Here is a 25,515-nt window from a genome sequence, read left to right on the forward strand (position 1 = left end):
GATGAAGGTAAATATGAATGTGAACACACACATTCAACCTAACATAAGGACAGCCTGCAGCAACTTTTAACATAAACGTTTTATTATCAAAGCAACATACATGCATCATTATTTACACAAAGGTACATGATAGAGACATGGACTTTGTATATTTGGGCACTTTCATTACATTGCTATGATGTGCCTATTGTAATGTGTGTGTGTGTGTGTGTGTGTGTGTGTGTGTGTGTGTGTGTGTGTGTGTGTGTGTGTGTGTCTTCCAGTGAACTTATAAAAAACCACAAAGTCTTTCAAACATGGATGGATTTCTGTTGCTCAGGAATTCCAGCTCCTTCTTCCCTTCCTCCGTTATACCTGATGGATACATGAAGAAGAAAAGACCACAGTGAGTAAAACCAGCTGCTCTTTCATGGCCCAACAAGTTACAGTGTCGTTATCACTCACTCTGTGGATGCTGCAGCCAGTGGCGATCCATATAGTAGAGATAACTACTCTCAAACTCCTTTTCGCTGTAATTGGAAACTGACACTGGGATGAATGGATCCATGTTGTCAAATCCCCGCTGTCGTAGAAAAGACAACACATCAACATTTTCAGTATTTTCAGATGCTTCAAAGTAGAGTTCGACTGATATGAGATTTTCAAAGGCTGATGCCAATAAAAAAATAAATAAATAAAATTCGGCCGCTGGCCGATATATATGTTTTTTTAAAGCACATTGATTATGAAAGACAATTGAAACACTCATATGATATAAATGTATATATTAGAAATTAAATACACCAATAGAACTCTTAACATTTATTGATCTTTAAATATATCCGTACACATCTAAGTAAAACAAAAGTATAGGACGGGTAAGTAGCAGTAAAGCACGACAACAATATACAATGTGCAAGTAGTGGGTTTAAACTAAATAACTGTTTTAGGTAAAACCACTCACTCCTTCCCTCTGTTCACAGCCACCACCATTATACCTAAGCATCACACTGGTTACCATATGCACAACGACAACATCACACCTCACTTTAAAATAATTAACTCTTCCCCACCCTTTTCATTTCCTACCTTGAGTCTCTCCTCCCTGTTCCCTTCCTCCTCACTTAGGTGTAACACTGCCCTCGCTTTTTATATCCTCCCTGTAATAAAGTGTTTCTTACCCTTCCTGAGATATTTTTTTTATTTGGCCAATCTTGAAAAAAGTCCCTATATCAGCCCAATATATCACCAACAAATTAAAAAAAAACAAAACAAAAAAAAACAATTACATAAATATGAGAAAAAAATAAGAGTAGATCCTGTCTCAAAGTCCTAAGAAATTAATTTTTTAACATTTATTGTAGTTAGGGCGCCACACAGGAAAAAAGAGGTTACATAATGTCACAAATAAACTGACTTTTAAATAACCATATTTTTTTTTAAATGGCACCTTTGTTGATCATGTGACTTATAGAACAAATGACAGTTCTACCTAGAAAGAAATGCAAGCCAAATGCATCTTTTTATATACTGTATATATCTTTTAAATTGATATGAAAAAAAAGAATAAAAAATGGAAGCCAAGAAATGTCTATAGGTTCACATTGGTTGCCGGGGCCTTTGAAAGCTTTGAGCCCATACACCCTAAACGGCGATTCTCAACTGGTGGGTCGGGGCCCACAAGTGGGTGGATCGCGAATAGCTGGTCAAAAACAAAAAAATACTTAATGTCTCCTGTTGGTCTTGTCTTTTATACTGAAAGAAACTTCTTTTGACAGGCATGCAGCGATATGCTGTACATGAAAATATATAGATTTATGTTTTTAAAAAAATTGTGTGTTTTCAGCAGCTATTTTTGAAAAACTAAATTTGGTTGGTTGAATTCTAAAAAAAAAAAAATTGGGTCACACCTTAATGACTGTTACAAAATGTGGGTGTCGGAGTGAGACCGGTTGAGAACCTCAGCCCTAAACAATACAACCAGTCCATCATAACGCACAAAGTTGGATATATTTGAATTAAAGCTCAGTAATCAATGCAGATCGTGTTTAACCAGGTTATGCAGCTAATCGCTCCTTTAACCAGTATATGTTGTAGCCAGTGCCAGTCTGTTCCTGGTGCAGTCATATCAAAGCTATTTCTAAAGTTGGTCATTATTTCCACAGAATGGAGGTACACACATCTTCTATACCCACTTATCCCACTCTGCGAGAGCAGCCGACTCAATGTGCAGGGTATCAACTATAAGAGTTTAAATATTTGATATTGTTCCATTAAAGTGTCCACATTATAAATCTAGTGAGGTTCTTTATTACGCTCTCTGAGCTTTTATGGTCTCGTCACAGTTCAGCATAAGTGTAAGGGTGTGACAGAGATGGATTTATGGCTCCATTAGTAAATGGATCCTGCATAAGATGAATATGACAGTGAATGATGAATAGTATCAGTAGACTCTGACATATTGCCACAGGGAGCAGTGCATTAGCTTAAAAATGTTTAGTTACAAATGTCCAACAGAGCGGTGTTAATTTTGGCAGCAAATTTAAACTTTGAGTCTTTTGACTAAATGCAACTTGGCTTTAGTAAAAAATGTAGTCATCAGGACTATTTCAGTTATAGTCTAGCTTTAGTCAACTAAATGATATTAGGATTTTAGTCGACTAAAATATAAAGCAGAAGAGTTTTTTGTTTTGTTTTTTTAAGATTCCATTACCAACTTAAACTTTAGTTTTTGTTTGTTGACAAAAATATCAATATATTTTGATATGCTGTAGTTTTCGTTCAAATGTATTTTTGTTTCCAATTAGTCATTGTTTCATTATCATAATAAAAAATAAAAATAAAAAAAGAAGCAAAAAAATAATAAAAAAAATCTTAAACTATGACAAACTTATATTCAACTAAATTAATACTGCTCTGGAGTTTGTCAGCAACACTACTAAATACATCTATAAGTATCAATGCAGATTCCTTTTGTAATAAGTTATAATAAAAAAAATAAAAACACTTCAAGGCTTATCGGTAACAGTACTTGAAGTTTTTTTACACAAGGATGACATTACGCTGTCATTATCTGCCATTAGCATTAATAACGTGTCATGAAGGCTTTAAGTGTTGTTCGCTAAATTATGACACATTTGGAGCTATGTCGGCATTTTTTAGGTTAGGTGGAGGGATCTAGTAGGGTATGGTAGGGTTAGAGCAATAAACGACAAGGACAACCTTCATGACACCTTATTTATGCTAATGACAGGTGTCATGTCATAATAATGACAGCGTAATGTCAACCTTATGTATAAACTTCAAGTAAAGTGTTGGTCAATGTTGGTCAGTGTAGGTCAATCCTGCGAAATAGAAAAGTTCTCCCACCTCTCCCAGCAGCTCTTGTGGTAAATAGGCAGACTTTGGTGTGTAAAGCGAGCCGGTCTGAGACAGAGTGGTGATAATGGCGCCTCCACTCTAGGATAGTAAGTGCAAAAGTTTTATGGAAATGTTTAAAACAATCAACTTCCTTTAACTACATCTTTGTCTTACCCAGTTATTCTTCATGAGCTTCCTCAGATTGTAAATCAAGGTGAGTTCCTCTGGTTCCACCTGGTAAAAGTAAACACCTGAGACATGCACGACAAGCAGAAACATGGGTTGGATGGGGCATGTGTTAACTTACAGCACTCTTATTCTCCTTCTTGATGGTGGATCTGCCCCACAGGGCATTGACGCCATCCACAGCGACGGCCAAACGAAAGTTGGCCCCAGGCTGACCACTCTGCAGCCTGAGCTCCTTCATCAGGGCCCCAACCACATCACTGCTGCTCTTTACACGTGATATTCCCTACAGCACAGGGAACACAAACCAGTGTGAAAAAAGGTTGTGAATGGTAAAATAAAGTGGAAACAAATGTGTGCCTGTTCAGAAAACATGACAATGAGGGGAGGATTCATTCTTTTGATATTCTTTAATGTTTCAAACCAGTCCCAGTAAAAGGGACATATTTAAAAACTTGTGGTTTTCACATATCAGTGTTTCACAACATTTAGCGTGCCACGGCACACCTTTTGCTTTGAGAAAAGACCTTTGGGACAAAAAATATTTAAAAAGTATCAACATACAGCATTATTGTGCTACTCACGACCAACTACTAAATTCAGAGAGAATCTATTAACTAAAGCACAGCTCATCACCTCGAGCTGTTCCCTTTAAAAATCAACAAACAAACCAAAGCAGGGCAGTGATTATATTACACAATTTTCTGTTATAGCAAAGTAAATGTGATTAATCCATCTTAACATTCAACATTTTCTATTCAAAGTAATATAAGAAGTATATCATCAAAAACATGATGACATCTTAAACTTCAGGAGTGGTGTCTATTCATTGAGATAATATTCACATATTGATATTATTCACAGACAAGATCAGTAATCTAAAGAGATATTAATTCCTTTACTTCTTCCAAAGTAAATCCATACCACAAGAGTATTTAAAAATCTCAACTATAAATTGTTTATTGATCAAAAGCCGTCCAAACCTTCAAGCTGCACAAAGAGCCTTTATTTTTAGGCATGCATTGGGTTGCATTACAGCCTGGTTTTTAATGTTTATTACATGTTAATATAGAACAGATTGGCCAGCAGATGTCACCTTGTCCATTTACAACATCAAACGATTCAATGGCTCAGGCAGCATCAGATTCTTCATCATATATACATAAAACCTTGCTTTGCAAACTTTGATACTGACAAAATTACGACAATTTAATCTTTGAATCCTAAAACAAACAAAAAAAATTCTCGTTTCAAAAGCACGCTTTTTTATTCACAAAAAAAAAAAAGCCATTTAGGACCCAGATACTACTATTGGTAAGGTAAAGTAAAATATTTACCTCGCCCTGTTTTATTGCCTCAATCTTGCCGGTTAGGGACCTATATGCCTTTTTTTTTTTTTTTTAAAGTGAATTGACAATGACAAGATTTATGTGGAATCTATAAATAAGTCAACATCGAAAAAATGAGAGATGGGGGAACAAATTAATAATGTATTCATGGTCCTCCAAAATTAAATTCAAAGCGATGCAGCCGAAAGACGAATACGTACAAGAAATTCAAAGTAAATGACAACTAAGCAAAGTTACACAGTGAGAAGCACCCACCTGATCCACCAGCTCTCCAAGAGAACTGCCCTCCTCTGTAAACTCTCTCTTTGTCCACACATAGCGCTGCTTCGTCTGTATCTGCAATGGCAACAGAGATGTTCTACTTGCCAATATTTACACACATATATATTTGACATGTATACGTATGTATAGGTCAAACTTTCATGGTAACATTTCTTTAAAATCAAGATTAATTTTCTGCATTTGGGGAAATATAGACATCATCATCATGTGCATTCCCCTCAAATTCCCTACAACTGAACTGTTGTGGTAGCAGTCCATTCATGGATCAAGGTACAGATATAAAGACGTTTCAAAAAGAATAAAAAATGCAAAGAATCAAAGTTAAAAAAGTGGCTGCACACGGCTGTCTACAAATTCACTTTTCTCAAACTTATATCATGGCAGAGCCAGCAAAAAAAAGGAAGAAAAGACCTTTGTCCGAAGAACAGAGTAACTCCATGCAGTGACAGCTTAGCAGCAACACACAACAATCACACACACTGTCGTCATGGCAACAAGCACGCACACACACTAGCAACCCAGCGTTCCATCAGGCAGCACACACACAAATATCCATCCGTTTTCAGAGTCGCTTTGTCAGCACACAAACAAACACAACACACACATTTCCACACTCCCTTCCGTATTACTCCCACATCATTCCTTTATTTTACTTGTCTCTCTTCCTCATACTGTTTACATGGTCACATGGGACTATATTTTTCAGTGATCAGTTGCTACCGTCTTGGGAGAGCAAAGATGCACATGTAGCTGTGGGGTGGGGCAGGCGGCAAGAGTGTTTACAACAGTGACATAACCAATAGAGACCTTTAGGGGGAGCACTAAGCACAAGTTACTTATTTCTGCTTTAATTTTTTTTTCTTCTTAAAACATTGATGGACGATATACAGTGTTACCAAAAACATGATACTGGGTCAAAGTCACTTTTATTAACATCTAGCGGCACAATTCAATATGCGAATAGGACTAAAGATATAAACAGCTGTGCAATGCGTAAACAGATCAGATACAAGGCAAAAATAAAAAGCTAGCTTGTTCTAAAGAGAGTGATCATATCCTTTAGTTATGTTATAATGTGGCTTGTGACCAAAACTCAAAACACTATTTTAGCCCAAAGTACAGTATGCTTCAACATAAAGCTATATTGATAAAATAAAAATCATCTTATTCTAAACTGCAGGTTATAAAATCTTCATTTAAAATTATATAACATTCAGCCTTATTTGGTACAAATTTGACAAAGTTTATAATTAACTTCGGGTGTCAGCAGTGTCTAAATATAGTTACCTTTGACAGGAAGCTTTCATTTGTGATTTTGAAGTTGCGTAACCATGCCGTCGCTTGTAAAGGCTGATCAAAACGTGAAGCTTTGAATGATGACGGCAGCAGCTCTCTACAGTTTTTCACCCAAAGGTGAGCTGCATTAGAGAAAGTGGGATAAAGGGGCTGATGACACCTTTTTTAGGAAGTCAACTAACACTTTAAATATTGTGTGTTTCTCACCGTCAGGGATGTGCAGCACCAGCCAACCCTGTGTGTAACAGAAGTGAACAGTGTGACAGAGAGACAGTGTCTTCCCAGTTCCCTTTAACCCATCTGAAATACTCTATAAGGAAAGCAACACATTTGTGCATAATTAACAGAAGTGTGTGTTCACTTCTGTCTGTAAGTGCATCTGTGGAAGGATACACAATATATATCGCAGAGCAGGTTTGTCGTAGTCTGCTTTCTTCAGGCACGATATGACCTCCAGAGCCGGCTGTCTCACCATGAGGCAGGATTCATTAAATGTCTTAGCCTAAAACCACGCAGAATTGTACACACACAGGCTCAATATTCAACAGTGTGAAAACTATATCCTTTACCTTTATATGAAGGGAAATAAAAAAAAAACCTACCTGTTGTTGAAAGCGATATGGGAGTCCATGGGGGAAAAGAGAACGAATGTGTGCAGAAGGCAGAGTGTAGTGCTGTCCCAAATGTTGCTCTGAATGACGAGCCTGAAGCAAACCGTACAAGACGTCATAACTACAACATCACAAAAATGACCATTGTCAGGTGTGCATCCGTCATGGCACAGGCAGAAGAATTATCACACAATAGTGAGAGAATTATTTCATGATGCCCGACCTTTAATGAAAATCTTTATGCACTTTCCAAAGTAGATCTTAAACAACAATAGCACTAAATTATTCTAGACATCGACTGGCAGTATTTGGAAAAAGATTGAATTCTCATAATTAACTTTTTGATGTCATCAAAGAAGTATTCCAGGTAATTCAGAGAATGTACTTATTCAATCACATTACATTATCAAATAGACAAGATGAAAATATTGCAGTTTTTTTTTCATTTTTTTTTAGCAAAAATAAAAATAAATAAATAAATAAAGGTGGCCTTTAATGCTCAGTTTGCATTGTTTCTCAAACTTTTTGGATCCAGGGTCTCCTTACAGGAGAGAACACTTTTCAAAGACCCCCTCATAATCCTCACGTTAATTAAAACACAATTTACTGCCATTTGTAGCCCTGATTGCCACAGCAAATTAGGAATGATATATTCTTTGAACATTTCAAGATCTCTGTTGTATAAATGAACTTAAAGACTACTTGTCTTGTATATAACACAAAACGTGTTTAATGTATTACCAATGAACAAACATGTTCATATTTATTTAGAAAAAAATCTTTGAAGCACTTTTTTTGCATTTATAGCGTTTGAGACGACCATCACACTTCAGTGATACCGCAGTGTCATGTCCTGCATCCATATAAACTGTACATGTAAAGTGCATGTTTTATTGGTGCATTGGTCCAAATATGTAGTCCACATATATATATATATATATATATATATATATATATATATATATATATATATATATATGTGCAATGTGCAATGACAGCCAACAGATCTTGGAAGCTAAGTAGGCTAGCCTGAAAAGCGTTGTATCAAATCCAATGCATAATAATAATAATAATAATAATAAAATATGAACTAATGCAGCACTACATGTTTAACTCGATATGTAGTTAGAGATAGAGTAGCTTTATTGATCTCACAGTGGGGAAATTTACTGACATTACAGCTCAAATAAAGTGCAAGAAAAAAGACAACAGAAGGCAACACACAGAATACCCAAAAGACACCCAAAAATAGAGCAATAAAGGAGAAAATTAAACAGTACAATTATAGAGGCTATATATAAATAGAAAATATAGAGAAAAATATCATAATAAGTATAAAGAATACAGATATATACATCTTTACAGGTAAGGGCAAGGAGTTAGTTGTGCATAAATTGAAGTTGGAGTGAATGGGAATTGGCCATGTCATGTTATTGTGAGTCAATAAAATATAGAGATCACTCAGTCTCACATATGACACACTAAAGAAGCCAATCAGTGGTCCTAATGTTATTGGGTGGTCCTGGGTCTTACCGGGTCGCTCTCCTGTGTCCTAAAGACGGAGAAAGACTCCGGCTCTGCCTCCACAGCCACTCTCTCCTGCTGCTGGACACACTCACTGGTGTGAAGACATCTGACGTGGTTTACCTAAACATGTCAACACACATTGATCAGGGTTCATCTTTAAAGCATCCTCACCTCATATGTTTCCTTAAATCTCACCGTTTGCCGCAGCCTGCAGGACAGTCTGTGCAGAGCCATGATCTGAAACATTAATCATTAGACTCTCAGTCACATGTGTGACACACTCTTCTGCCTTTAACCTTGTATAAACACTGTGCTAACAGCTAGCAGCAGCGACCTGCAATGAGAACTCAGTGCTGCTTACCGGGAGGTCAGAGCCTCTCACACCGACCGAAGGAGCTCAAAGTACGGCCACACAGCACAGACGGACACCGGGCAGCAGTATGAGGCCTCCACACACAGCGCAGAACCGGCTGAAGTCAATGTGCCACGGCCGACATGGAGTCCGCCATTACTAAGCTCAGCACAGGAAGTGACGACACAACAGTTCAGCCAATAACAGCGCAGCAGCAAAATGTCATATTTACACTTCTTCGTTGTTCGTTAATAGTAATATGAATAGCATTGCTGCCACCTACTGCATTATTTAGTCATCTCAGGTCCTTATGAAATTTCAATTTACAAAGAAGAAATTGAGGTCCATTTGTTGAATATTTTTACTCCTATGTCTATTTTACAACACTGATAAGGATCACGCGTTACTACTCACGTTTTCTATGGGGTTTTTCAAAATAAACGTCATGTATATGAAACCACACATAAGCCTGCAAAACACAACAACAAACAAACAAAAAACAATATATGATATAAACAATGTTATAATGTGTCATAGCAGCCAGTTTTTCAAAATTTCTGTTATACAGGGAAACTAAAGCATCAATTTGGGGTGTCCAAACACGGTCCTCGAGGGCCGGTGGTCCACCAACTTTTCAATGTGTCCCTGCTCCAACACAGCTGAGAGGCTCATTAGCAGACTTTCTGCAAAGCTGCTTCAGGATTTCAGAAGTGTTGGAGCAGGAACACATTGAAAACCTGTTGGACCACCGGCCCTCGAGGACCGTGTTTGGACACCCCTGATTTAGAATCAGAATGAATGCATCAAATGTTGTTATTGAACAAGAACATGAGTATGATTGCTTTGGTGTAGTGGATGAATAAATCCTTTAAGATATATATATATATATATATATATTTAAAAAAAAAAAACAAGATTTTTTTCTAATTACTGAATATTATCTAAAACTTGGAAGTCCACTCTCGCCAGTAAATATAAAACAAAACAAAAAGCACATCCCGCCAGTAAAAAAAAAAAAAAGCTAGGAAAAGTAAAATACGCAAGTCATAATTATGAGATAGTATTTCTAAACGATGACAGTATCATAATTAGCTGGAGACTTAATTTATTATTATAATTATTTTACTTTTGGAGGGTTATTTTACTGGTGGGAATGGGCTTATATTTATTACAGTCTTTCAATAACTATCTAAATGTTTATTTATTGAGTGCAATCGTCTTTTTTTTAAATTTATTTACGCACGGTAAAAAAAAACAACAACAGCAACAACAGTGTTATTAACTTTCCACGGACACCCAACACACACTGCAGCCTGTATAAACGACTGGATCCCACCTAACATTGCGCAATGCAACTTTGGAGCTGCTGCCCCCACCCCCAACCCCAACCCCCCCCCCCCAAAAAAAGAAAAAAAAATCCAACCAGCTGCGTCTACTACGGCCAAGTCGTCGCCATTTTATTAAGCTTCTTTCCCCGTTGGCCTGTTTGTGTGAACCGCACTGAGCTCCACGGAGCCGTGTTACATCTCCGCCTCTGAAAATGGCCACGCACTTGCATTCCCGCACATCAACCTAAACGCTGTCAGCCACTTTTACAGAGTGCGCGCGCGCGCGCACACACACACACACACACACACACGTACACGCACGCGCGCACACGCAGCTGTCGGTGGAACGCGTTCACAGCTCGAGCCTCTACTACTGACGGCGGCGGAGTAACTTTCCCCGGGAGAAAGTGGGCGACGCACGCACGCAGAGCAGAGCGTCATCACTCCGCCACCTAGCTGCGCAGTGGGAGATCTACTGTCGACTGTACGATTATGAAAACACCCGCGCCAATGTTGCTCACCAATGAGCTCTGATGGGACTAAAACTCCGCTTTTAAAGGCTATTTTTCCCCCGGTTGTACTTATGTAACCAAAGCAGCAGCAGTATGTATGGTGGCAGAAGAAGCCGTGGGTCGGTGTAGGACAGCAGCAACACCTTCTGCTCCAGCCCGAACGCAGTTGGCTCCGGGACGCGCTCTCGGGGTAAGTAGCCTTGCTACGTAGCCTTATTATTACAGATTGTCATGGCAGTCCGTATCTATGTGTGCAGGCCTGTCATCAAGCAGTGAGAGCAGCACACTGTAGGTCACAGGAGGGGGGAGAGAAAATGTGTATTGCGCTAATTTTATCCCCTTGTTGCTGAGCGTGTTTCCCTGCCTCGGAGATAATTTCTTATGTGAGTGTTGCTGACAGCAGCAGAAGAAGAAGGAGAAGGAGAAGGAGGGCTGGCAGAGGGCAGAACTGCGGAGCGATCCCCATCACAGCAGCACCAGCCTCCACTTCCATGGTCACTTTCAATTCCGAGAGCGCCCCAAAATGTGCTCCATTGTGCGCTTTTATTTATTTCATCTGGAGGGCACGACAACAACAACACGTGCATGTGTGTGTGACTTGCGGGAGCATTTAGAACAGGGGTTCCCAAACAGAGGTGCGTGTACCCCTAGGGGTACGCGATGGCACTACAGGGGGTACTCAGAGAGAAAAAAATATAGGGTATTAAAGGGGCTGGGCGATATAAACCGAAACTCATATCTCAATATTTTTTCTCAAAATAACGATATACAATATTAATCTTGATACATTTAATTAAAATGAAATCTGACCATAAACACAACTTTTGGGTTAAATTTATAGATACACACCAGTGCAGTTATTAACAAACAGTTCCACAATATGTGCCACTTTTGGCTTTTTTTCCTTTAAGGGACAGCACGTGTGAGTGAATTCTGTTGTGTGGCTTGTTATGGGGAAGGTCTGGGTTAGGACCCATCCAGCAGTCCATCTATCTATCTATCTGCAGCGACTCCTAAAACAAGTATTTGATACAAATTAAGCTAAAAAAAATTTTTGTATATTTTCGAATAACTCAATATTTCTTGAATATCGATATATCGCCCAGCCCTAGGGTTTTATAACATACTATTATAATATTTATCATATTTTTATTTAAAAGTGAAAATCTTAATATTGATGATGAAAATGATCTTAATTAGAACAGGAACTGAAAATACAAGAGTCATTCTTGGACCCCACACCAGATGGGATATTACCAGAAATGATAAAAACCATTGAAATAAATCTCTATATTCTAAAACCTGTTTAATTCCACATATTTACAAAGTGAGATTCTGTGTGTTATCACTCGTTCATTATGCTCTAGTCTATAGTTGTGTTTTCATAGCATTCTGAGTAAAAAGTCGCAATCGGACAAAGGTGGTACTTCGATTCAGAAATAAGAGAAAGGGGGTACTTGAGCCAAAAAAGTTTGAGAACCACTGATCTAGAAGGGGGGGGGTATTGATTCAGACGTGTGCAAAGTCATTGTAGGGAGAGGAGGAGAGGTCTTCCAAACTGTAACCACTGTAGAAATAACAGCCTACGCAGCTCCGCATGTTCGATCGACCTCACCCCTCCCTCACCCCCTCACCCCAAAGTGTGTGTGAAGAAGCTGAGACGTAAAAACTTGTGTGAAGCCTGCATGCAAAGCTCCATGCAACTAAAGTGCCGCCAGGAGCCCCGTTTTCCTCCACACTCCCGCTGTTGTCAGGCAGATGATAATGGCTGCTGTAGTTATTGATGATAACGCTGTCAAACGGATGGTGCTGATGGCTGCTGGAAATATGGAAGGCCATTATGATGATTTAATCGTTGCCTCGACGCTCCAGTGGAACCACACTGACTATATAGTGTGAAGTCCACCCATCATCCTGTCACTGGGAATAGCTCCAGGTTTAATAGAATAATTCACAGTTATGCTTGAAAGGTGTAGCTCTGGAGAGTGTAAAAATTATTAGTATGTACTTTGACTGATGTCTGATGGGCTTGTCTTTTTAAGTTTAAAAACCTGTCACTCTCACACTAATCCTGCTTTAGTAACTGATTAAAATCCAAATAAACGCAGCATTCAAAGCTGACACAATCAATAGCCAAGGCAACATATATTTGGAGAGTGATTAGATTTCTATCATTTGGGATGAAGTGAACCAGAGTAATTTTTGTGTGCACACTTTTTGCTCTAAATGATGTAAATAGTGGAAGGAATATACAACAAATTTGACTTCGTAGGGACCAAAATATTACCACCAACCAATAATAACGATAAATGGATGGATGCGTGTGTTTGTTCTTAGTGATGTTCTACTAGAAAATCTAACATTCAGTCCCTGCCTCTTCTTTGAATGTTTTGCTTTTTGTTTTGTTTTGAGCCGGTGACTTACTGCAAGCATGACTAGGGAAGCAGAACTTTTCACCTTTTTTTTTTTTTTTTCCCCCTAAAAAGCTCTTGTTTGCTTTGACGGGTTGAGTCTTTTTATCTGTGCTCTGTGAAGCTCAGTCCAATGACTTTTAAAGCATTTTGGATAAATCCTGCTTTTGACACATCCTCAGTACATTTCATTGAACCAGCTCTGATCTGTAGTCAATCACTATCATTACATCATCACCATCGTGCTCGAAAGAAGACGTTGCATGCTTTGCCTCCTAACCACTCCCCCTACCTCATCCATACAGTTCTCCTCTCATCATTTTGGTACTGAAATGCAGAGGCTTTTGGAATTTATTGATTTTTTTCAAGCAATTTCTATGACCTTACTTTTTCTTTTAAGCTCCTTGAAATAAACATGCTGTATTTGTTGTGGGCAATCATTATATAAATATTTCATTAGTGACACATATATGCCTACCTTCAAGTGTTCCTTCCTGATATTGCTTTTTTTTTGTGTGTTTATGTGCGTTATTAGTCTTCTGACTCATCCTCTGTGGTCATCCAACTGTTTCGATGTTGCTGAGCTCATTTCTTGTTTTTTTAAGAATGTATGAAACATTAGATCTCAGACCATTCATGATGCTTTGGCTCTCTATATGATGTGTTCCTTTAGAATTTTTGGCCTGATGATTGCTTCATTGATGCCGAGCTAAAATTAACTTCAGATATTTTGCATGTCGGCTGGAAAAAAAATATTGGGGGAATAACACACATAGACAGAGTACAGTATTTTTAAACACTTCTTTGCTGTATTAATAATATATTCGATGGAAGCAGCTCTTGGTGAAAACCCGTATTGACCAGTTTTTGTTACCTCTGTCAAGGAGGTATTATTTTCACCGGTGTTTATTTTATTTGTTTGTTTGTTAACACAGTTACATTAAAAGTATAACAGATTTTGACAACATTTTGAGCAAAGATAGACCTTAAGCTATGGAAGAGATTTTATTTCATTTCGGAGGGGATCCGGATCAGTATACTGATTCTGGATCAGTTTTAAAAATCACAAAATGCCTATCTCATTATTAGCAACATTTCAGAAACTCATATCTCGGTAACTTGATCGATCTTCATGAAATTTGACTCAGTTATGTCAGTTTCATCCTGATTGGATCTGGATTACGCATTTCATCGTGATTTAAAAAGAAAATTGGGGTGCCAATACGTGTGGACCAGTAGTATCATTATTATTGAGGATAGAAGTTTCCTCGAAGCCTTTAAAGTGATCTAACATGATGAGGATCGCTGATCCAGATAACTGCCAATATCTGGCAAAGACGATATTTGGTGCTTGATGGAGGTTTACGCTCACAGTGCTCTTGTTGAATATGTATATTTTATAATATATAAAAACGTTGTGTTTGTTCTAAAGCAATATCTTAGTTTTGCCACATATCCATATAGATATATTGTCACGAATGCATTCATACACACTTGACAGATCGCTGGTCTATCAGCAAGATAACATTAACCTTGATCAAGCTCAATGTCAGTTACTTATATAAAATTCAACCAATGTTGCATTTTACATATGACACTGTCCTAAAGCTAAATTCAAAAGATATAGATGCTTAGTTTGACCAGACTGTTAGTCTTATAAGTGGAGTATGATATATTTAATAAATCATGGTTATTATTGCTACAACAAATCAACAGTGAGATACAACAAACACTGGTCTAAACCTGGCTCATGTTCTCTATTAGTGAATTAAGTATTCAACACTGATTAATAGACCTTTCCGACTTCTGAATTGTGCGCAGCCTCCTGTATTGTGGGATGCACACTAACTTTCCACCAGCTTGTTACAATGGCAGACACCAAAGATATTGGAAATATTGATCATTTTAAGCACTGGAGAGTACCACGGTTAAAGGAATATTGCAAAGAAAAAGGGTTGACATTTACTGGCAAAGTTGTAGGACTTTGATGTGAAGCTGGAGACCAAAAGTGGCCAATTGGTCCTTAAAATTAAAGCAGATATCACTGAAAGTTGCTTAAAAACAAACTAACAACTTGCTGCTTTTAAACAGCCTGAAAGTGACGGAGCTGTGTGTATGTACAGGTATATTAACACCAAAGAGGATTTAACTGAAGGGAATGCAATGGAATCCGCCTCTAGCCGAATTGCTGACTAGGTAAGGGTTTGAGACATGGCACACAGATGGGTTGAATGTTTACTGTTTAATTTATACATAGCTCTGTAAGACCGAACCAAGCCGGCAGCGATACAACAACGGCAGCAGCTCAGCCACGCAGAGCCATGCCGCCTGCCGGCACGGTAACCCATTCATGCCCATATCGTCTCTGCTAAAACACAAACATGAATCATACCTTTATTTAGCTTTATATTCCACATTTGATGTTTTTCACTCTGTATCCAAAATAAACTGTGGATCACAGATGCATCTCCAAGTACTGTAAATACAGCCATGTATATTGCATTTCTCCCTTTTCTTCTTCCAGAGTGCATAAATACTGTTAGTACAGTTCTCAATGGCACAATGTTGGCCGGGCATGATGGTATACCATGTTTTATGGACTAAAAATACCTCTGGCTCAACGGAAGTCAATGGGAAGAAGGTTGTAAATGCCATTTGCTGGCCAAAGTTTGAGCATGCGCAATTTAAATGTTGGTAAGGTCAATTCTGCTACACAATGATTGGACGAACCACCATCGAAAGATGGAAAAGTGATGCTGTTATGAACGATCGGCCACCTCAAGCCAGTAATCGCTTTCTGATACCTTCTGCTTGAAAGTCAGAAGGATAATCAAGATTTGCACAAGTCTCCTGAAACATCAGCTGTATGAAACTGGCTTTTAGCACTCCGTGCAAGTGTCGGACATTTTTAGAACCAAGTCTTTGATAAACGAGATACAAAAAGCTTGGGTCAGAATAAATGAAAATTGGCACATACAGTAAGTAACACATGTGCTGCTGGTACCTGACAAAAAACTGCTTGCATCAAGGGTTGTATTTTTTTACTTACTGCATCAACCAAAATTTAGTGACCAACATAAAAAAGCGGCTTGAGCTCGTTGTTCGAGGGTAATGTATTTTAAAGAAGGACCCTATAATTACAGTTTTATGTTCAAAAGCATTACAACACATACTCAACTCCGCTGGTCTTCTGAGGAGACAAATTGCTTAGCCTGCAAATTTTGTGGAAATCCTTTTTGGGGCTCTGCGGTAATTACTATTTTAGTAAAGAATGATGTGAGTTTTCCAAGGACCTTAAGAGTGACATTTTGATGTGGTTTTGTGTTTTTTCTATGTTCGGGTTCCTGTGAGGTTTCGAAAGTGTATTGATTCTTTCTTTTTTGTTAAAAATCACCATTATTACTCTAGTTGTTCCGCTGTTTAATTTATAGTCTTTTAGAGGTCCTCCTAAAAGGGGCTGCGGTCATATTAGAGGAGGACTGTCCATCTCGGTGACTGTATTAATCTTATTGTGAAAAGCTTTGGCCTTGAATAATGTTATTTAGAGTGCTTACATAAGAGTCATTGCTGGAACAGATGTTGGTGTGATTCAAGGAAGAATTTTGGGTGTGGAGGACAGAGCCATCAGAGATAGCCCACTGCACTCTTAAAGGAAAACATTATCAGAGATGCTTGAGATTAGCTGAATGGTTCAGGTCTGTGTACTGAGAGACAGATGAACTATTTCCTAGGACAGTCCTGCTAGAAGGTTGAAGGATTGCTCGGCAAGGTGTGTTATTAATTAAAGATGGAAAAAGATTACTTTTGCTTATTTATGTCAAACACAAGACAAGTGAGAGTTCAATGTTTTTCTGTCATTTTAGTGTGTTTCTGCTGGCTGTAGTTTCACATTAGAAACTTATAATAGGGTCAATGAAAAGCTTACTTTACTCAGAGGAAGCAATGGGAGGAGGAGGAATTTGCACCCCTTTCCAAAAATAAGTTTTACCCTTTCCTACGGATTTGTGTTACCACTTCTCAAAGGGGAGGAGGGGAACAGTTGGACTGTGAATGGAGGGATTTAGTCTGGAGAGGAGAAAAAGAGTGACGTGGAAAGAGAAAATATGGATCTGATTAACTTGAATACACTGTAAGAGTAGGCCATTTTACTGTGTGGTCTATTGAGAGAGAAGCGCAGAGGGCGAGTGGATGGGACTAATGGAGAATGCTTGCAAAAGCTTACTGCCAAACATGAAAAGGGGAGTTTCATAGAGAAAATAAAGTACAGCAGCAGGGCGGGAGTAGGAGCGCTTGTGGGAGTAGCTGAGAACAGAAGGCGCAAAGACACAGGGAAAAGAAAGGGAGGGGAGGAGACTGGATCAAGTGTTTAAAATAGTCAGGAGCTGATTGATTGAATCTATCAGATCAGGGTATGAGTGAAAGGGCTTTCTGTCCTTCGGATCTATTGTCATTTACAGTCCAAAATAGACACTAACTTTATTACAACAACGTGACTAAGGTTTTCTTTCAGTTAATGCCGTCATTCTAGGACTCAGCTTGGTTGATTGGCCCTCTGGGTTTTCTGTAGAATGAGATCATCTCTGTGGACACAGTCCTTAGCACCTACAGCTGCCTGGTAGTTGGGGACTTTCCCATCAATTCCTGTGCTGTTCCTATTCCTCATCTGATCTTGTTGAAATGACTAATCACTGCTCTCTTTGTTTGTCTTTTTCTTTCTGCTTTGAATCCACTATTCTCAGTTCAAGCCTTGAGGATAAGACATCTTAACTTCCTGGATGAAGGCACAAAGCTTGATTTGGATCTTTTTGTAAACCCCTTGGATATTTACCTGTAGTCTTATTTTAACCTTTGGCCCCATCAGGGTTGTTTAAAAGTGCTGTCCTGGTATTCTGTGCTTCCTTCTGACATCTCTAATGGACCAGAGAGTAAAAGGGGGATCCCCGCCATCCACTGCCTCCCTCTTGGATTCTGTGCAAGATCAAGTGACTGAGAAGAAAAGGAGAGTTGAGGCAGAGAATGGCGATATGGGGACAAAAGAGGAGGATAAAAGAGGAATTGGAAAAGTAAGAGAAGGGGAGAATGGGGAAGTGCTGGAGTTACTTATCAAGGGACGCTGTGGAACTGTAGGACAGCAACAGCTCCAGATCTCTGGAAGAGAGACAAGCTGCCCTGAGGGAAACGTACGAGTCCGAATAGGACTCCAGACCAAGCGCACAAAGAAGCCCCCCAAAATCTTGGAAAGTTATGTCTGCAAGCCCACCATCCGGACCTATCAGAGACAAAGCAGGAGCGCATTGATGAGGGGGGATGGCATTGGCAAAACAGCCCAACAGAGTAAAAACAGCTCTGCATCTTCCGAGGCAACCAGAGAGCAACGCTCATGCTGCGACGCAGGCCAGGCCAAGTCCAAGCAAACTACATCTTCCTCTTCACCACCACATACATCATCATTACCATCTTCATCATCACAACCAGACTCACTTCCAACGACAGTTAGCACAGCTTCCACTCCGGACTCTGCTTTGACCATAACCAGCCAAGGGACAAAGGTTGCAAAGCAGGTAAGTTAAGGACAACTGTAACTACCTTGTGCACGTTTAACTTCCTCCCTATGATCTGCAAAACTGAACTAGCTGTTAATTGAAGTTTCAATTTTAATTTGAAAGTTAACCACTAAGCCTACAGATGTACTTTAATAGTTTGACATCTTGAGTTTTGCGTGTAGTAGTGATAACAGGAAGGATCATTTTTATAATTATGCAATCTATGCTCCACAATTAAAAAGATGGATTAGAAATATGACAAAAGCGTGCCAACTACTTAGATTATTGGAGCTCTCGGTCTATCAGGTTCATGACAATCAGCTTAAGGCTTTAACCTCACAAATGCCACTCAAGCTCCAGCATACTAAAAATAATGAAACAAGTATGAAATGTGGAGCCTTCTCATTCGTTTTGGTAGCAATTTATAACCACCAATAGCAAGGCCTTTTTTCCCTCTCTGTGTCTCTGCTTGGCTCTCTATATCAGTTCCACTCTTCTATTTTTACTCACTGTTTTTTCTCTACCTGCTCTCATTTATTTTCCGCTCCCCCTCCATTCATATCCCACTCTCTTTCACTCCTTTCTTTTGCCTTTGTATTTCTCAACCCCATTCCCATTTTCATCACCTCACTCTCTCCTCCTCATTATGCCCTAATTTCTCTGCCTGATTGAATCATTTTATGAGCATTCTCTTTTTTTAATGGGTAGACAATAACAAAGCTTTTCAGTCAGCCACTTCCCCATTGTCCTCAACTGTTATTAGCAAATGAATGAATATCAAAGACAGTCCACTGATAGAGATGTGTTTGTGTTCCTCAGGTTCCTATCAAACCGGTTAATCAAACAGAAGGGAATTCAAATAGCTCATCAGAAAAAGTGAAGAAAGACAAGCTTCTCAGTGTTAATGGGCAGCACATCCCTGCAGAACCTAGTAGTTGCTCACCAACATCAGACCGGACAGCTTCAAATGGTCCTCCCACTCAGTGTGCCCAGACGCTCTCTGCATTAGAACACAGGAATGATACAAACGCCTCTTGGAAACATAAGGGTTTGGTACAAACAACAAAACAGACAAGACTATCGAAGAGTAAAAAATCAGCAAACATCCTTGGCAATTCTTCCTCATCAAAAAACAAAGCTTGCAAAGACAGTAGTTCCTCTGTTTCCTACTCGCAAACAGCCTCCTCTAAATCCTATACACAACTTAGCATTTCAAGTAAGGTTGGGCCGGATGTGGCTTCATATCCCTCAGTTACCCCAAAACCACAATTGTCCCCCACTGCAGATCTTTCTTCTGCCTTTTCCCAAAGTCATGATCCGTCTCTACTCCCCCCAATAGAGAAAAAAAGAGAAAAAGCAAAGAAAATCAAGAAAGAGAAAAGAAAAGAGAAGAAATTAAAGCAAGATAAACTGGAGGCTAAACAAACAAAAGGTGAAAACACAGAGGAAGTCAAGAAAAAGAAAAAGGAGAAAGGAAAAGATTTAAAATTGAGACACAAAGAAAAAAGGCGTAGTACGGATGATACAAAGGGGCAAAATATAAATGATAAAGAACTAACGGAGAAGAAAAAAGAGACACTCAGTCCAGAAGGACAAAGAAATGAAGATAATAAAAACTGTGAGGAAACATCTGATATTGTTGGACTAGATAAAGTTGGCAAGTTAGTCAATTCAGCAAGAGTAGATGAGAAGGAGAAGAATACTGACAGTTACAAGCCAGCTAAACAAGCTGTGACGACCACAGGTGACAGCAGTAAATCAAAAGAAAAAGACTTTTCAAGACATTCAACAGTGTCTTCTATTTTTCCCTCTTTATCTGCTCCTCCCAATCTGCCCTCGTCTTACTCCCATGATCTGCTCTCCCCTCCTTTATCCACTCAAGAGCAAGACAGCCGTCCACTGAAGAAACGCAAAGCCAGAAGGCCTAGCTGGACTAAGCTGCACCGAGGTCCTAAAGCAGACAACCAAGAAGCCCATTCCTCAGATTTACTGAATAATCCCGTTGTTGCAAATTTTCCCCAAAACTTGAAGACGCCTCTTTCAACAAAAACCACTGTTCAGCAAAGTGATGAGTCACATCCAGGACCCTCTAGCTCTTTAACCAGCAACTCCTCCCCTCTGTTCTCTGTGGCCAAACCTTTAACGCCAGACCAGAGTCCCCCCACCACAGACTCAAGCCCCCCTGCTTACAGATGCCCTGCAAATCCAGTCCAAAAAAGAGGCCGTCCTAAATTCTCCAGCTCAAGTTCAGACACACCGCCCCCTCGACTTTCTCCTAATGATACCCCAACTGAACTGCCTCTTCTTGGGAGTGACGAAGCTCAGAAAGCCCCTGTGCTGGATCCAAATCCTGCTCAACAGTCTCCAAGCAGCCCCAAAAAGCGGGGTCGTCCTCCCAAACGATCACTCACAGAGGACCAGCATGAGGATGCTTCGATTCACACAAATGATTTGAAGAGGAATGACAACCCTCGTCTTTTTGAAAAAGGAAACCACCAGCAAAAGATCAGGAGGCTGATTAACGAGATGAAAAAAAGAAAGAAGAGACTTTACAAAGTAAGTCTGCCTAGCTCAGTGGAAAAGTCAGGAGAGGGAGGAATAGCAGCAGATGGTGAGATCTCAATGGCTTCAACAGTGCACACACTCTCAGCCCTGTCCTCTTTTGGGAGTAAGCATAGTCCTCAGATCAATGTGAGCAAGAAAGGAACCATCTACATGGGAAAACGAAGAGGACGTAAGCCAAAATCTCAGAAAACAACTGTAAATTGCAACGTCCAGAGCTCCACTTTTCCATCGCTGTTTACCAGTCCTCCTGAAACATCGTTCTTCACCTCTGCTCCACCACAGCCTCCTCCCCCTCACCCCTTTCCCTCTCCATCCCTCACACACTCCAGTGGAGCCCAGAGTCCTTACAGTGAAGGCAGCCTGACAGAACCAACATCCACCTTGCTTTTTTCCCAACCGTTCTCCCTTCCTTCCCCATCTTCCTCTTGTACCTCCCCCCGGCCGCCCTCATCGTCATCCTTTTCAACATTTGTGAAGAAGAGTTGTCCATGCCAGGGAAGACATCACTTTCCCTTTCACCAATCTTCATGTAAACTGTCTTCTCCAACACTTTCTCTTCATCACACGCCTGGATCTCCTGGTCACCTGAAAGAAGCCACACCCTCCCCAAGGAGTGAGTCACATAGTGAGGAGACACTGCCAAGTGACAGTGGGATAGGGACAGATAACAATAGTGTCTCTGAGTGGGTGGAAAGGAGGGGAACTCGAAGCCTGCTGGGAGTAAGTCAGAGGTCAGGATTGATTCGAAGCAGTCAAAAACAACCATCATCTCTTGCTGACTGTCACTCTACCATTTCATCCTCAATCTCTTGCATGCCGAGACACACAAAACCAATGACAAACTCCAATACTTTGGAGCGGCACAGAGATAAATACCGGTGCAAACGTCGGGATTATGACTGTCACTCTTCTTGTTCCTGCCTCTGCCCCTGCCCTGGACACAAGTGCACTCATCCAGACTGTTACTCCAGCTTTGGAAACAATGCAACAAAACGACAGAAAAACAAACACAAAAAGAAGCACCAGCAGCTGCAAATACAAGATCCAGAGTTCTTGGCTGAGCTGGAGGATTTGCTCGTTCAGTTCAGTGAAGTGCATATCGGACGGCGAAGTTGGGCAAGAGCAGGTATGGGACAGAGCTTTGATGTGAGCTCTAATGCTGTCAGAGGAAGACGACATCATTCCTCTCCACATTCTGTCCGTTCCAACATCTTCAGGATCAATCTCAATGGCTTCTACTCGCCTCACCCTTCACCTTTACCCACGAACCCCTCCTTTACCCCAAAGTCATTTTACGCCTGCCACTGTAGCCGAAAGCCAGACCGCAGGCAATGCTCCTGCCCAGGAAAATTTCAGGAAACCATTGAAAATTTGGGCTTTTACAGCAGCTATTCCCCAGCAACAACACTTTACCACCTTCCCAACTCCTACCCGCTTCCATCTTCTTATCAGTTTGCCTCCCATCAGCCTCATCATGCCCACTTTCTTCTAAACCCAGCCAGGTTTAACAGGCATAGGGGCCGGTTACTGAGGGAGGGAGCCTTAGAGGAAGAGTTGGTGAGAGACATCGGGAGGAACAGTGCAGGAGATCCACATCATGGATCCGGGAATACATCCAGTTTATTCTCTGGCTGTGGTAGGAGCAAACACAAACATCGTCACCGGCATTGTGGGCGGCAGTTGGAGGAGGAGGACCTGCAAGACGATGAAGAGGAAGATGGAATGGCAAGAGAGGGACTGGCAGGATCAAAGGCAAGGGCAGGGGTTTTTTTAGTGCCAGGTGATGGAGGAAGGAAAGGGGCATCGAGGACCGTGCTCTCTAAGGACTCACCTTGGTTATGTGAGAACGGAAAGAACTCCTTTTCTGTCGCTGCATCATCATCATCCTCCACTGTGGACAGGTACAAACATACATCATTGACCTCACCAGGGTTAGGTTCCTCTCACTTGTCTTCTTTCGGAGGTGGTTGGGGCAGGTTGAACCAGAGTTGGACTAAATTGGGAGCAATGGGATTTGGACAGTCAACTCCCAGCTGGAAAAGCTTTTCTAGTGATCAGCAGGAGGGCAGCGTGATCTTGTCAAATGGGGAGGATGACGACAGTGAGGATGGTCAAGTGTCGCCCCAGCACAGAGCATCTCCATCCCCTACACATACCAACCTGTTCACTTCTGTTGCCATAGCATCAGGAGGGAGGGGCCTAGGGACTGGATTGGCTGATCGAAACACAGGAAGTAGTAACAGGTCACGGACCAGAGATGAGCCATCATGGAGACACCGAGGAAATGAAGGTAAGGATTCACTTAAGTTCTAATCTGATGGATGGATACACTTTGTCAGAGTAAAATATTTTAACATTGAGTTTGTTCCTAAACCCCAAACATCTGAATTACAAACAAGCATTTAGGAGTGGTGATCAGGCTCTAAAAATAATCAAAATGAATTGCCTTACTAATTACCCCTCGGGGATTAATAAAGTTTTTTTTGATTCGGATTCTGAAAATCACATTTTGTTAATAACAAAGTTGTTTTAGGTGAAGTTGCTATGGGGTAAGCTTACTGTCAAAGGTTTTATGTGTGCACAAGTAAAATGTATGCGCTTGAATCATAGTTGCATTTGTGCATTTCTGTGGACATAAATCTGACATGACATACATTGCCTTGTATGAATTGTTCCCAACCACTGTTTAACAAGATGTCGAAGAAAAATTGGGACATTTAACCAAAATATCACATAACATGGCAAGTAATCTTTATTTTGTTGTTGAATGCTTTTTGCACAACATTAGCGTGTTTGTACAGAAGAAAGTTGGCAGGTTTTGTTCTTCTTCTACATCGTCTGTTTCAAACAGCGTTTGGCATCCAGCATTTTGATGTATTACCACCATCGCCACTGGTCCAAACTTAAAACGCAGTATTTACATTGCAGACACCTAATGCCTGGGACTTTGTGGTGTAATTCATGTCCACAGCAATAAAATCCACATTCCACAAACACTACGATTCAAATTTCACATGTGCACACACAAACATTTTGCCAGTAACCATACCCTTAAGTTGCTGTCTGCAATGTCGATGGTAGTGGTGATGATTATGGTGATGCACTGCCTTTATTATCTTTTTGCCTTTAAGACTGGATTACTTCAGTAAAGTCATTCTTAGGAGGAATCCTTGATTGCACATTGCTCACAAATGATTTGGAATTGGATCTTGCTTTTTAGCCATTCCACCGTGGAAGTTAAGGCTCAGTTCATTGCTTATTTAACTTGCTGAGTGGATGATCACACAGAGGAAAGATTGACAGTGATTTTGCTGAAACAGTGAATCTCACAAAAGCTGTTCCTACCACAAAGATATAAAAGCAAATAAAGTACTTCAGTAAGCTGATTGCGAGATGTTTTCCTGCCAAATGCTTCTCTTTATTTGCCGAGCTTGTATTTGCACAATGTGGAGCTGGAATGATTATAGCAGTAGATTTACCAACAGTGACAGCACTGTTTTTTCTCAGGTGTTGTCGAGCCGTGCATCAAAGGCTGAAGGGGGGTTTGAGAGGAAATCAGACTCCATTCTTTTTATAGCCAATTTCTAACTAAGGCTGCCATGCAGGAAACGTACCTGACGCACACACAAATCCACTCTGCCACAACTCTCTGTAGGGAATTTTCAGAAGCGTTATACCATAAGGGAATCATCTCAATACGAATCTGCCAGATATTTCTTGAAGTTTTCCTGCTCTTCTGTAAACCACACACATTTACATCCCGGGGCTATCAACTGAACACAGTCATTTGTTAACCGCCAGATTGGCTATTTAAAGCCTGGCCTATTCCTCACCACGGACCAATAGGGCCCATTTGACTCGGAAAAATCTAATAAGAAAAGAGTCGTCAGTCCTGTCAGTGGCTGTGGAAACTTAAAGAAAAAGATAAATGAGCTCAGGAGAGATTGATGTAGTAGCTCAGAGGTCAGACTAGGGTAGAAAGAAGTTTGTGAAGCTTTTATTTAAATCGTTGGAATACATTTCAGTTCATGAACTAATGAAACGCATGTTGAGAAGTAAAAGCCATTAGCACAAGAGCACAATTTTTTTCCTCAGGTTGTCTTCAACATGTTTCTTTAAGGCTGAGTTTTGTATTAAGTAAACTCTGAAAGTGATGTGAGTATTTTAGAGATGGCTGCTGCATCGTTTCTTCTTTTCCTTGGAGGTTTTGCGTG

General features: G+C 40.1%; 2 protein-coding genes across 4 annotated transcripts in view; one reads left to right on the forward strand and one right to left on the reverse strand.

Annotated features, from left to right (window-relative positions):
• Positions 1 to 11,018, reverse strand: dap3 (death associated protein 3). Its single transcript, XM_028471674.1, has 14 exons — positions 10,926 to 11,018; positions 8,952 to 9,411; positions 8,786 to 8,827; positions 8,597 to 8,710; positions 7,055 to 7,156; positions 6,846 to 6,954; positions 6,660 to 6,752; positions 6,444 to 6,574; positions 5,130 to 5,210; positions 3,647 to 3,811; positions 3,514 to 3,573; positions 3,349 to 3,438; positions 445 to 562; positions 1 to 354 (listed from the first exon to the last, which is right to left on the reverse strand). Exons 3-14 carry the CDS (start codon positions 8,822 to 8,824, stop codon positions 269 to 271), a joined length of 1,188 nt encoding a protein of 395 aa, XP_028327475.1. The 5' UTR covers positions 8,825 to 8,827; positions 8,952 to 9,411; positions 10,926 to 11,018; the 3' UTR covers positions 1 to 268.
• Positions 10,423 to 25,515, forward strand: part of LOC114478546 (histone-lysine N-methyltransferase ASH1L-like) — a 20,971-nt gene continuing 5,878 nt past the window's right edge. Inside the window, exons 1-3 of one of the 3 annotated variants that reach the window (XM_028471673.1) lie at positions 10,423 to 10,972; positions 17,933 to 18,754; positions 19,556 to 23,591. In XM_028471673.1, the coding sequence (XP_028327474.1) occupies positions 18,107 to 18,754; positions 19,556 to 23,591 (4,684 nt within the window). In that variant the 5' untranslated portion in view covers positions 10,423 to 10,972; positions 17,933 to 18,106. The remainder of the gene's footprint in view (positions 10,973 to 17,932; positions 18,755 to 19,555; positions 23,592 to 25,515) is intronic. The other 2 variants (XM_028471672.1, XM_028471671.1) reach the window with 2 other exon arrangements.

Source organism: Gouania willdenowi, chromosome 16 (genome assembly GCF_900634775.1).
Source record: "Gouania willdenowi chromosome 16, fGouWil2.1, whole genome shotgun sequence".
NCBI lineage: Eukaryota > Metazoa > Chordata > Actinopteri > Blenniiformes > Gobiesocidae > Gouania > Gouania willdenowi.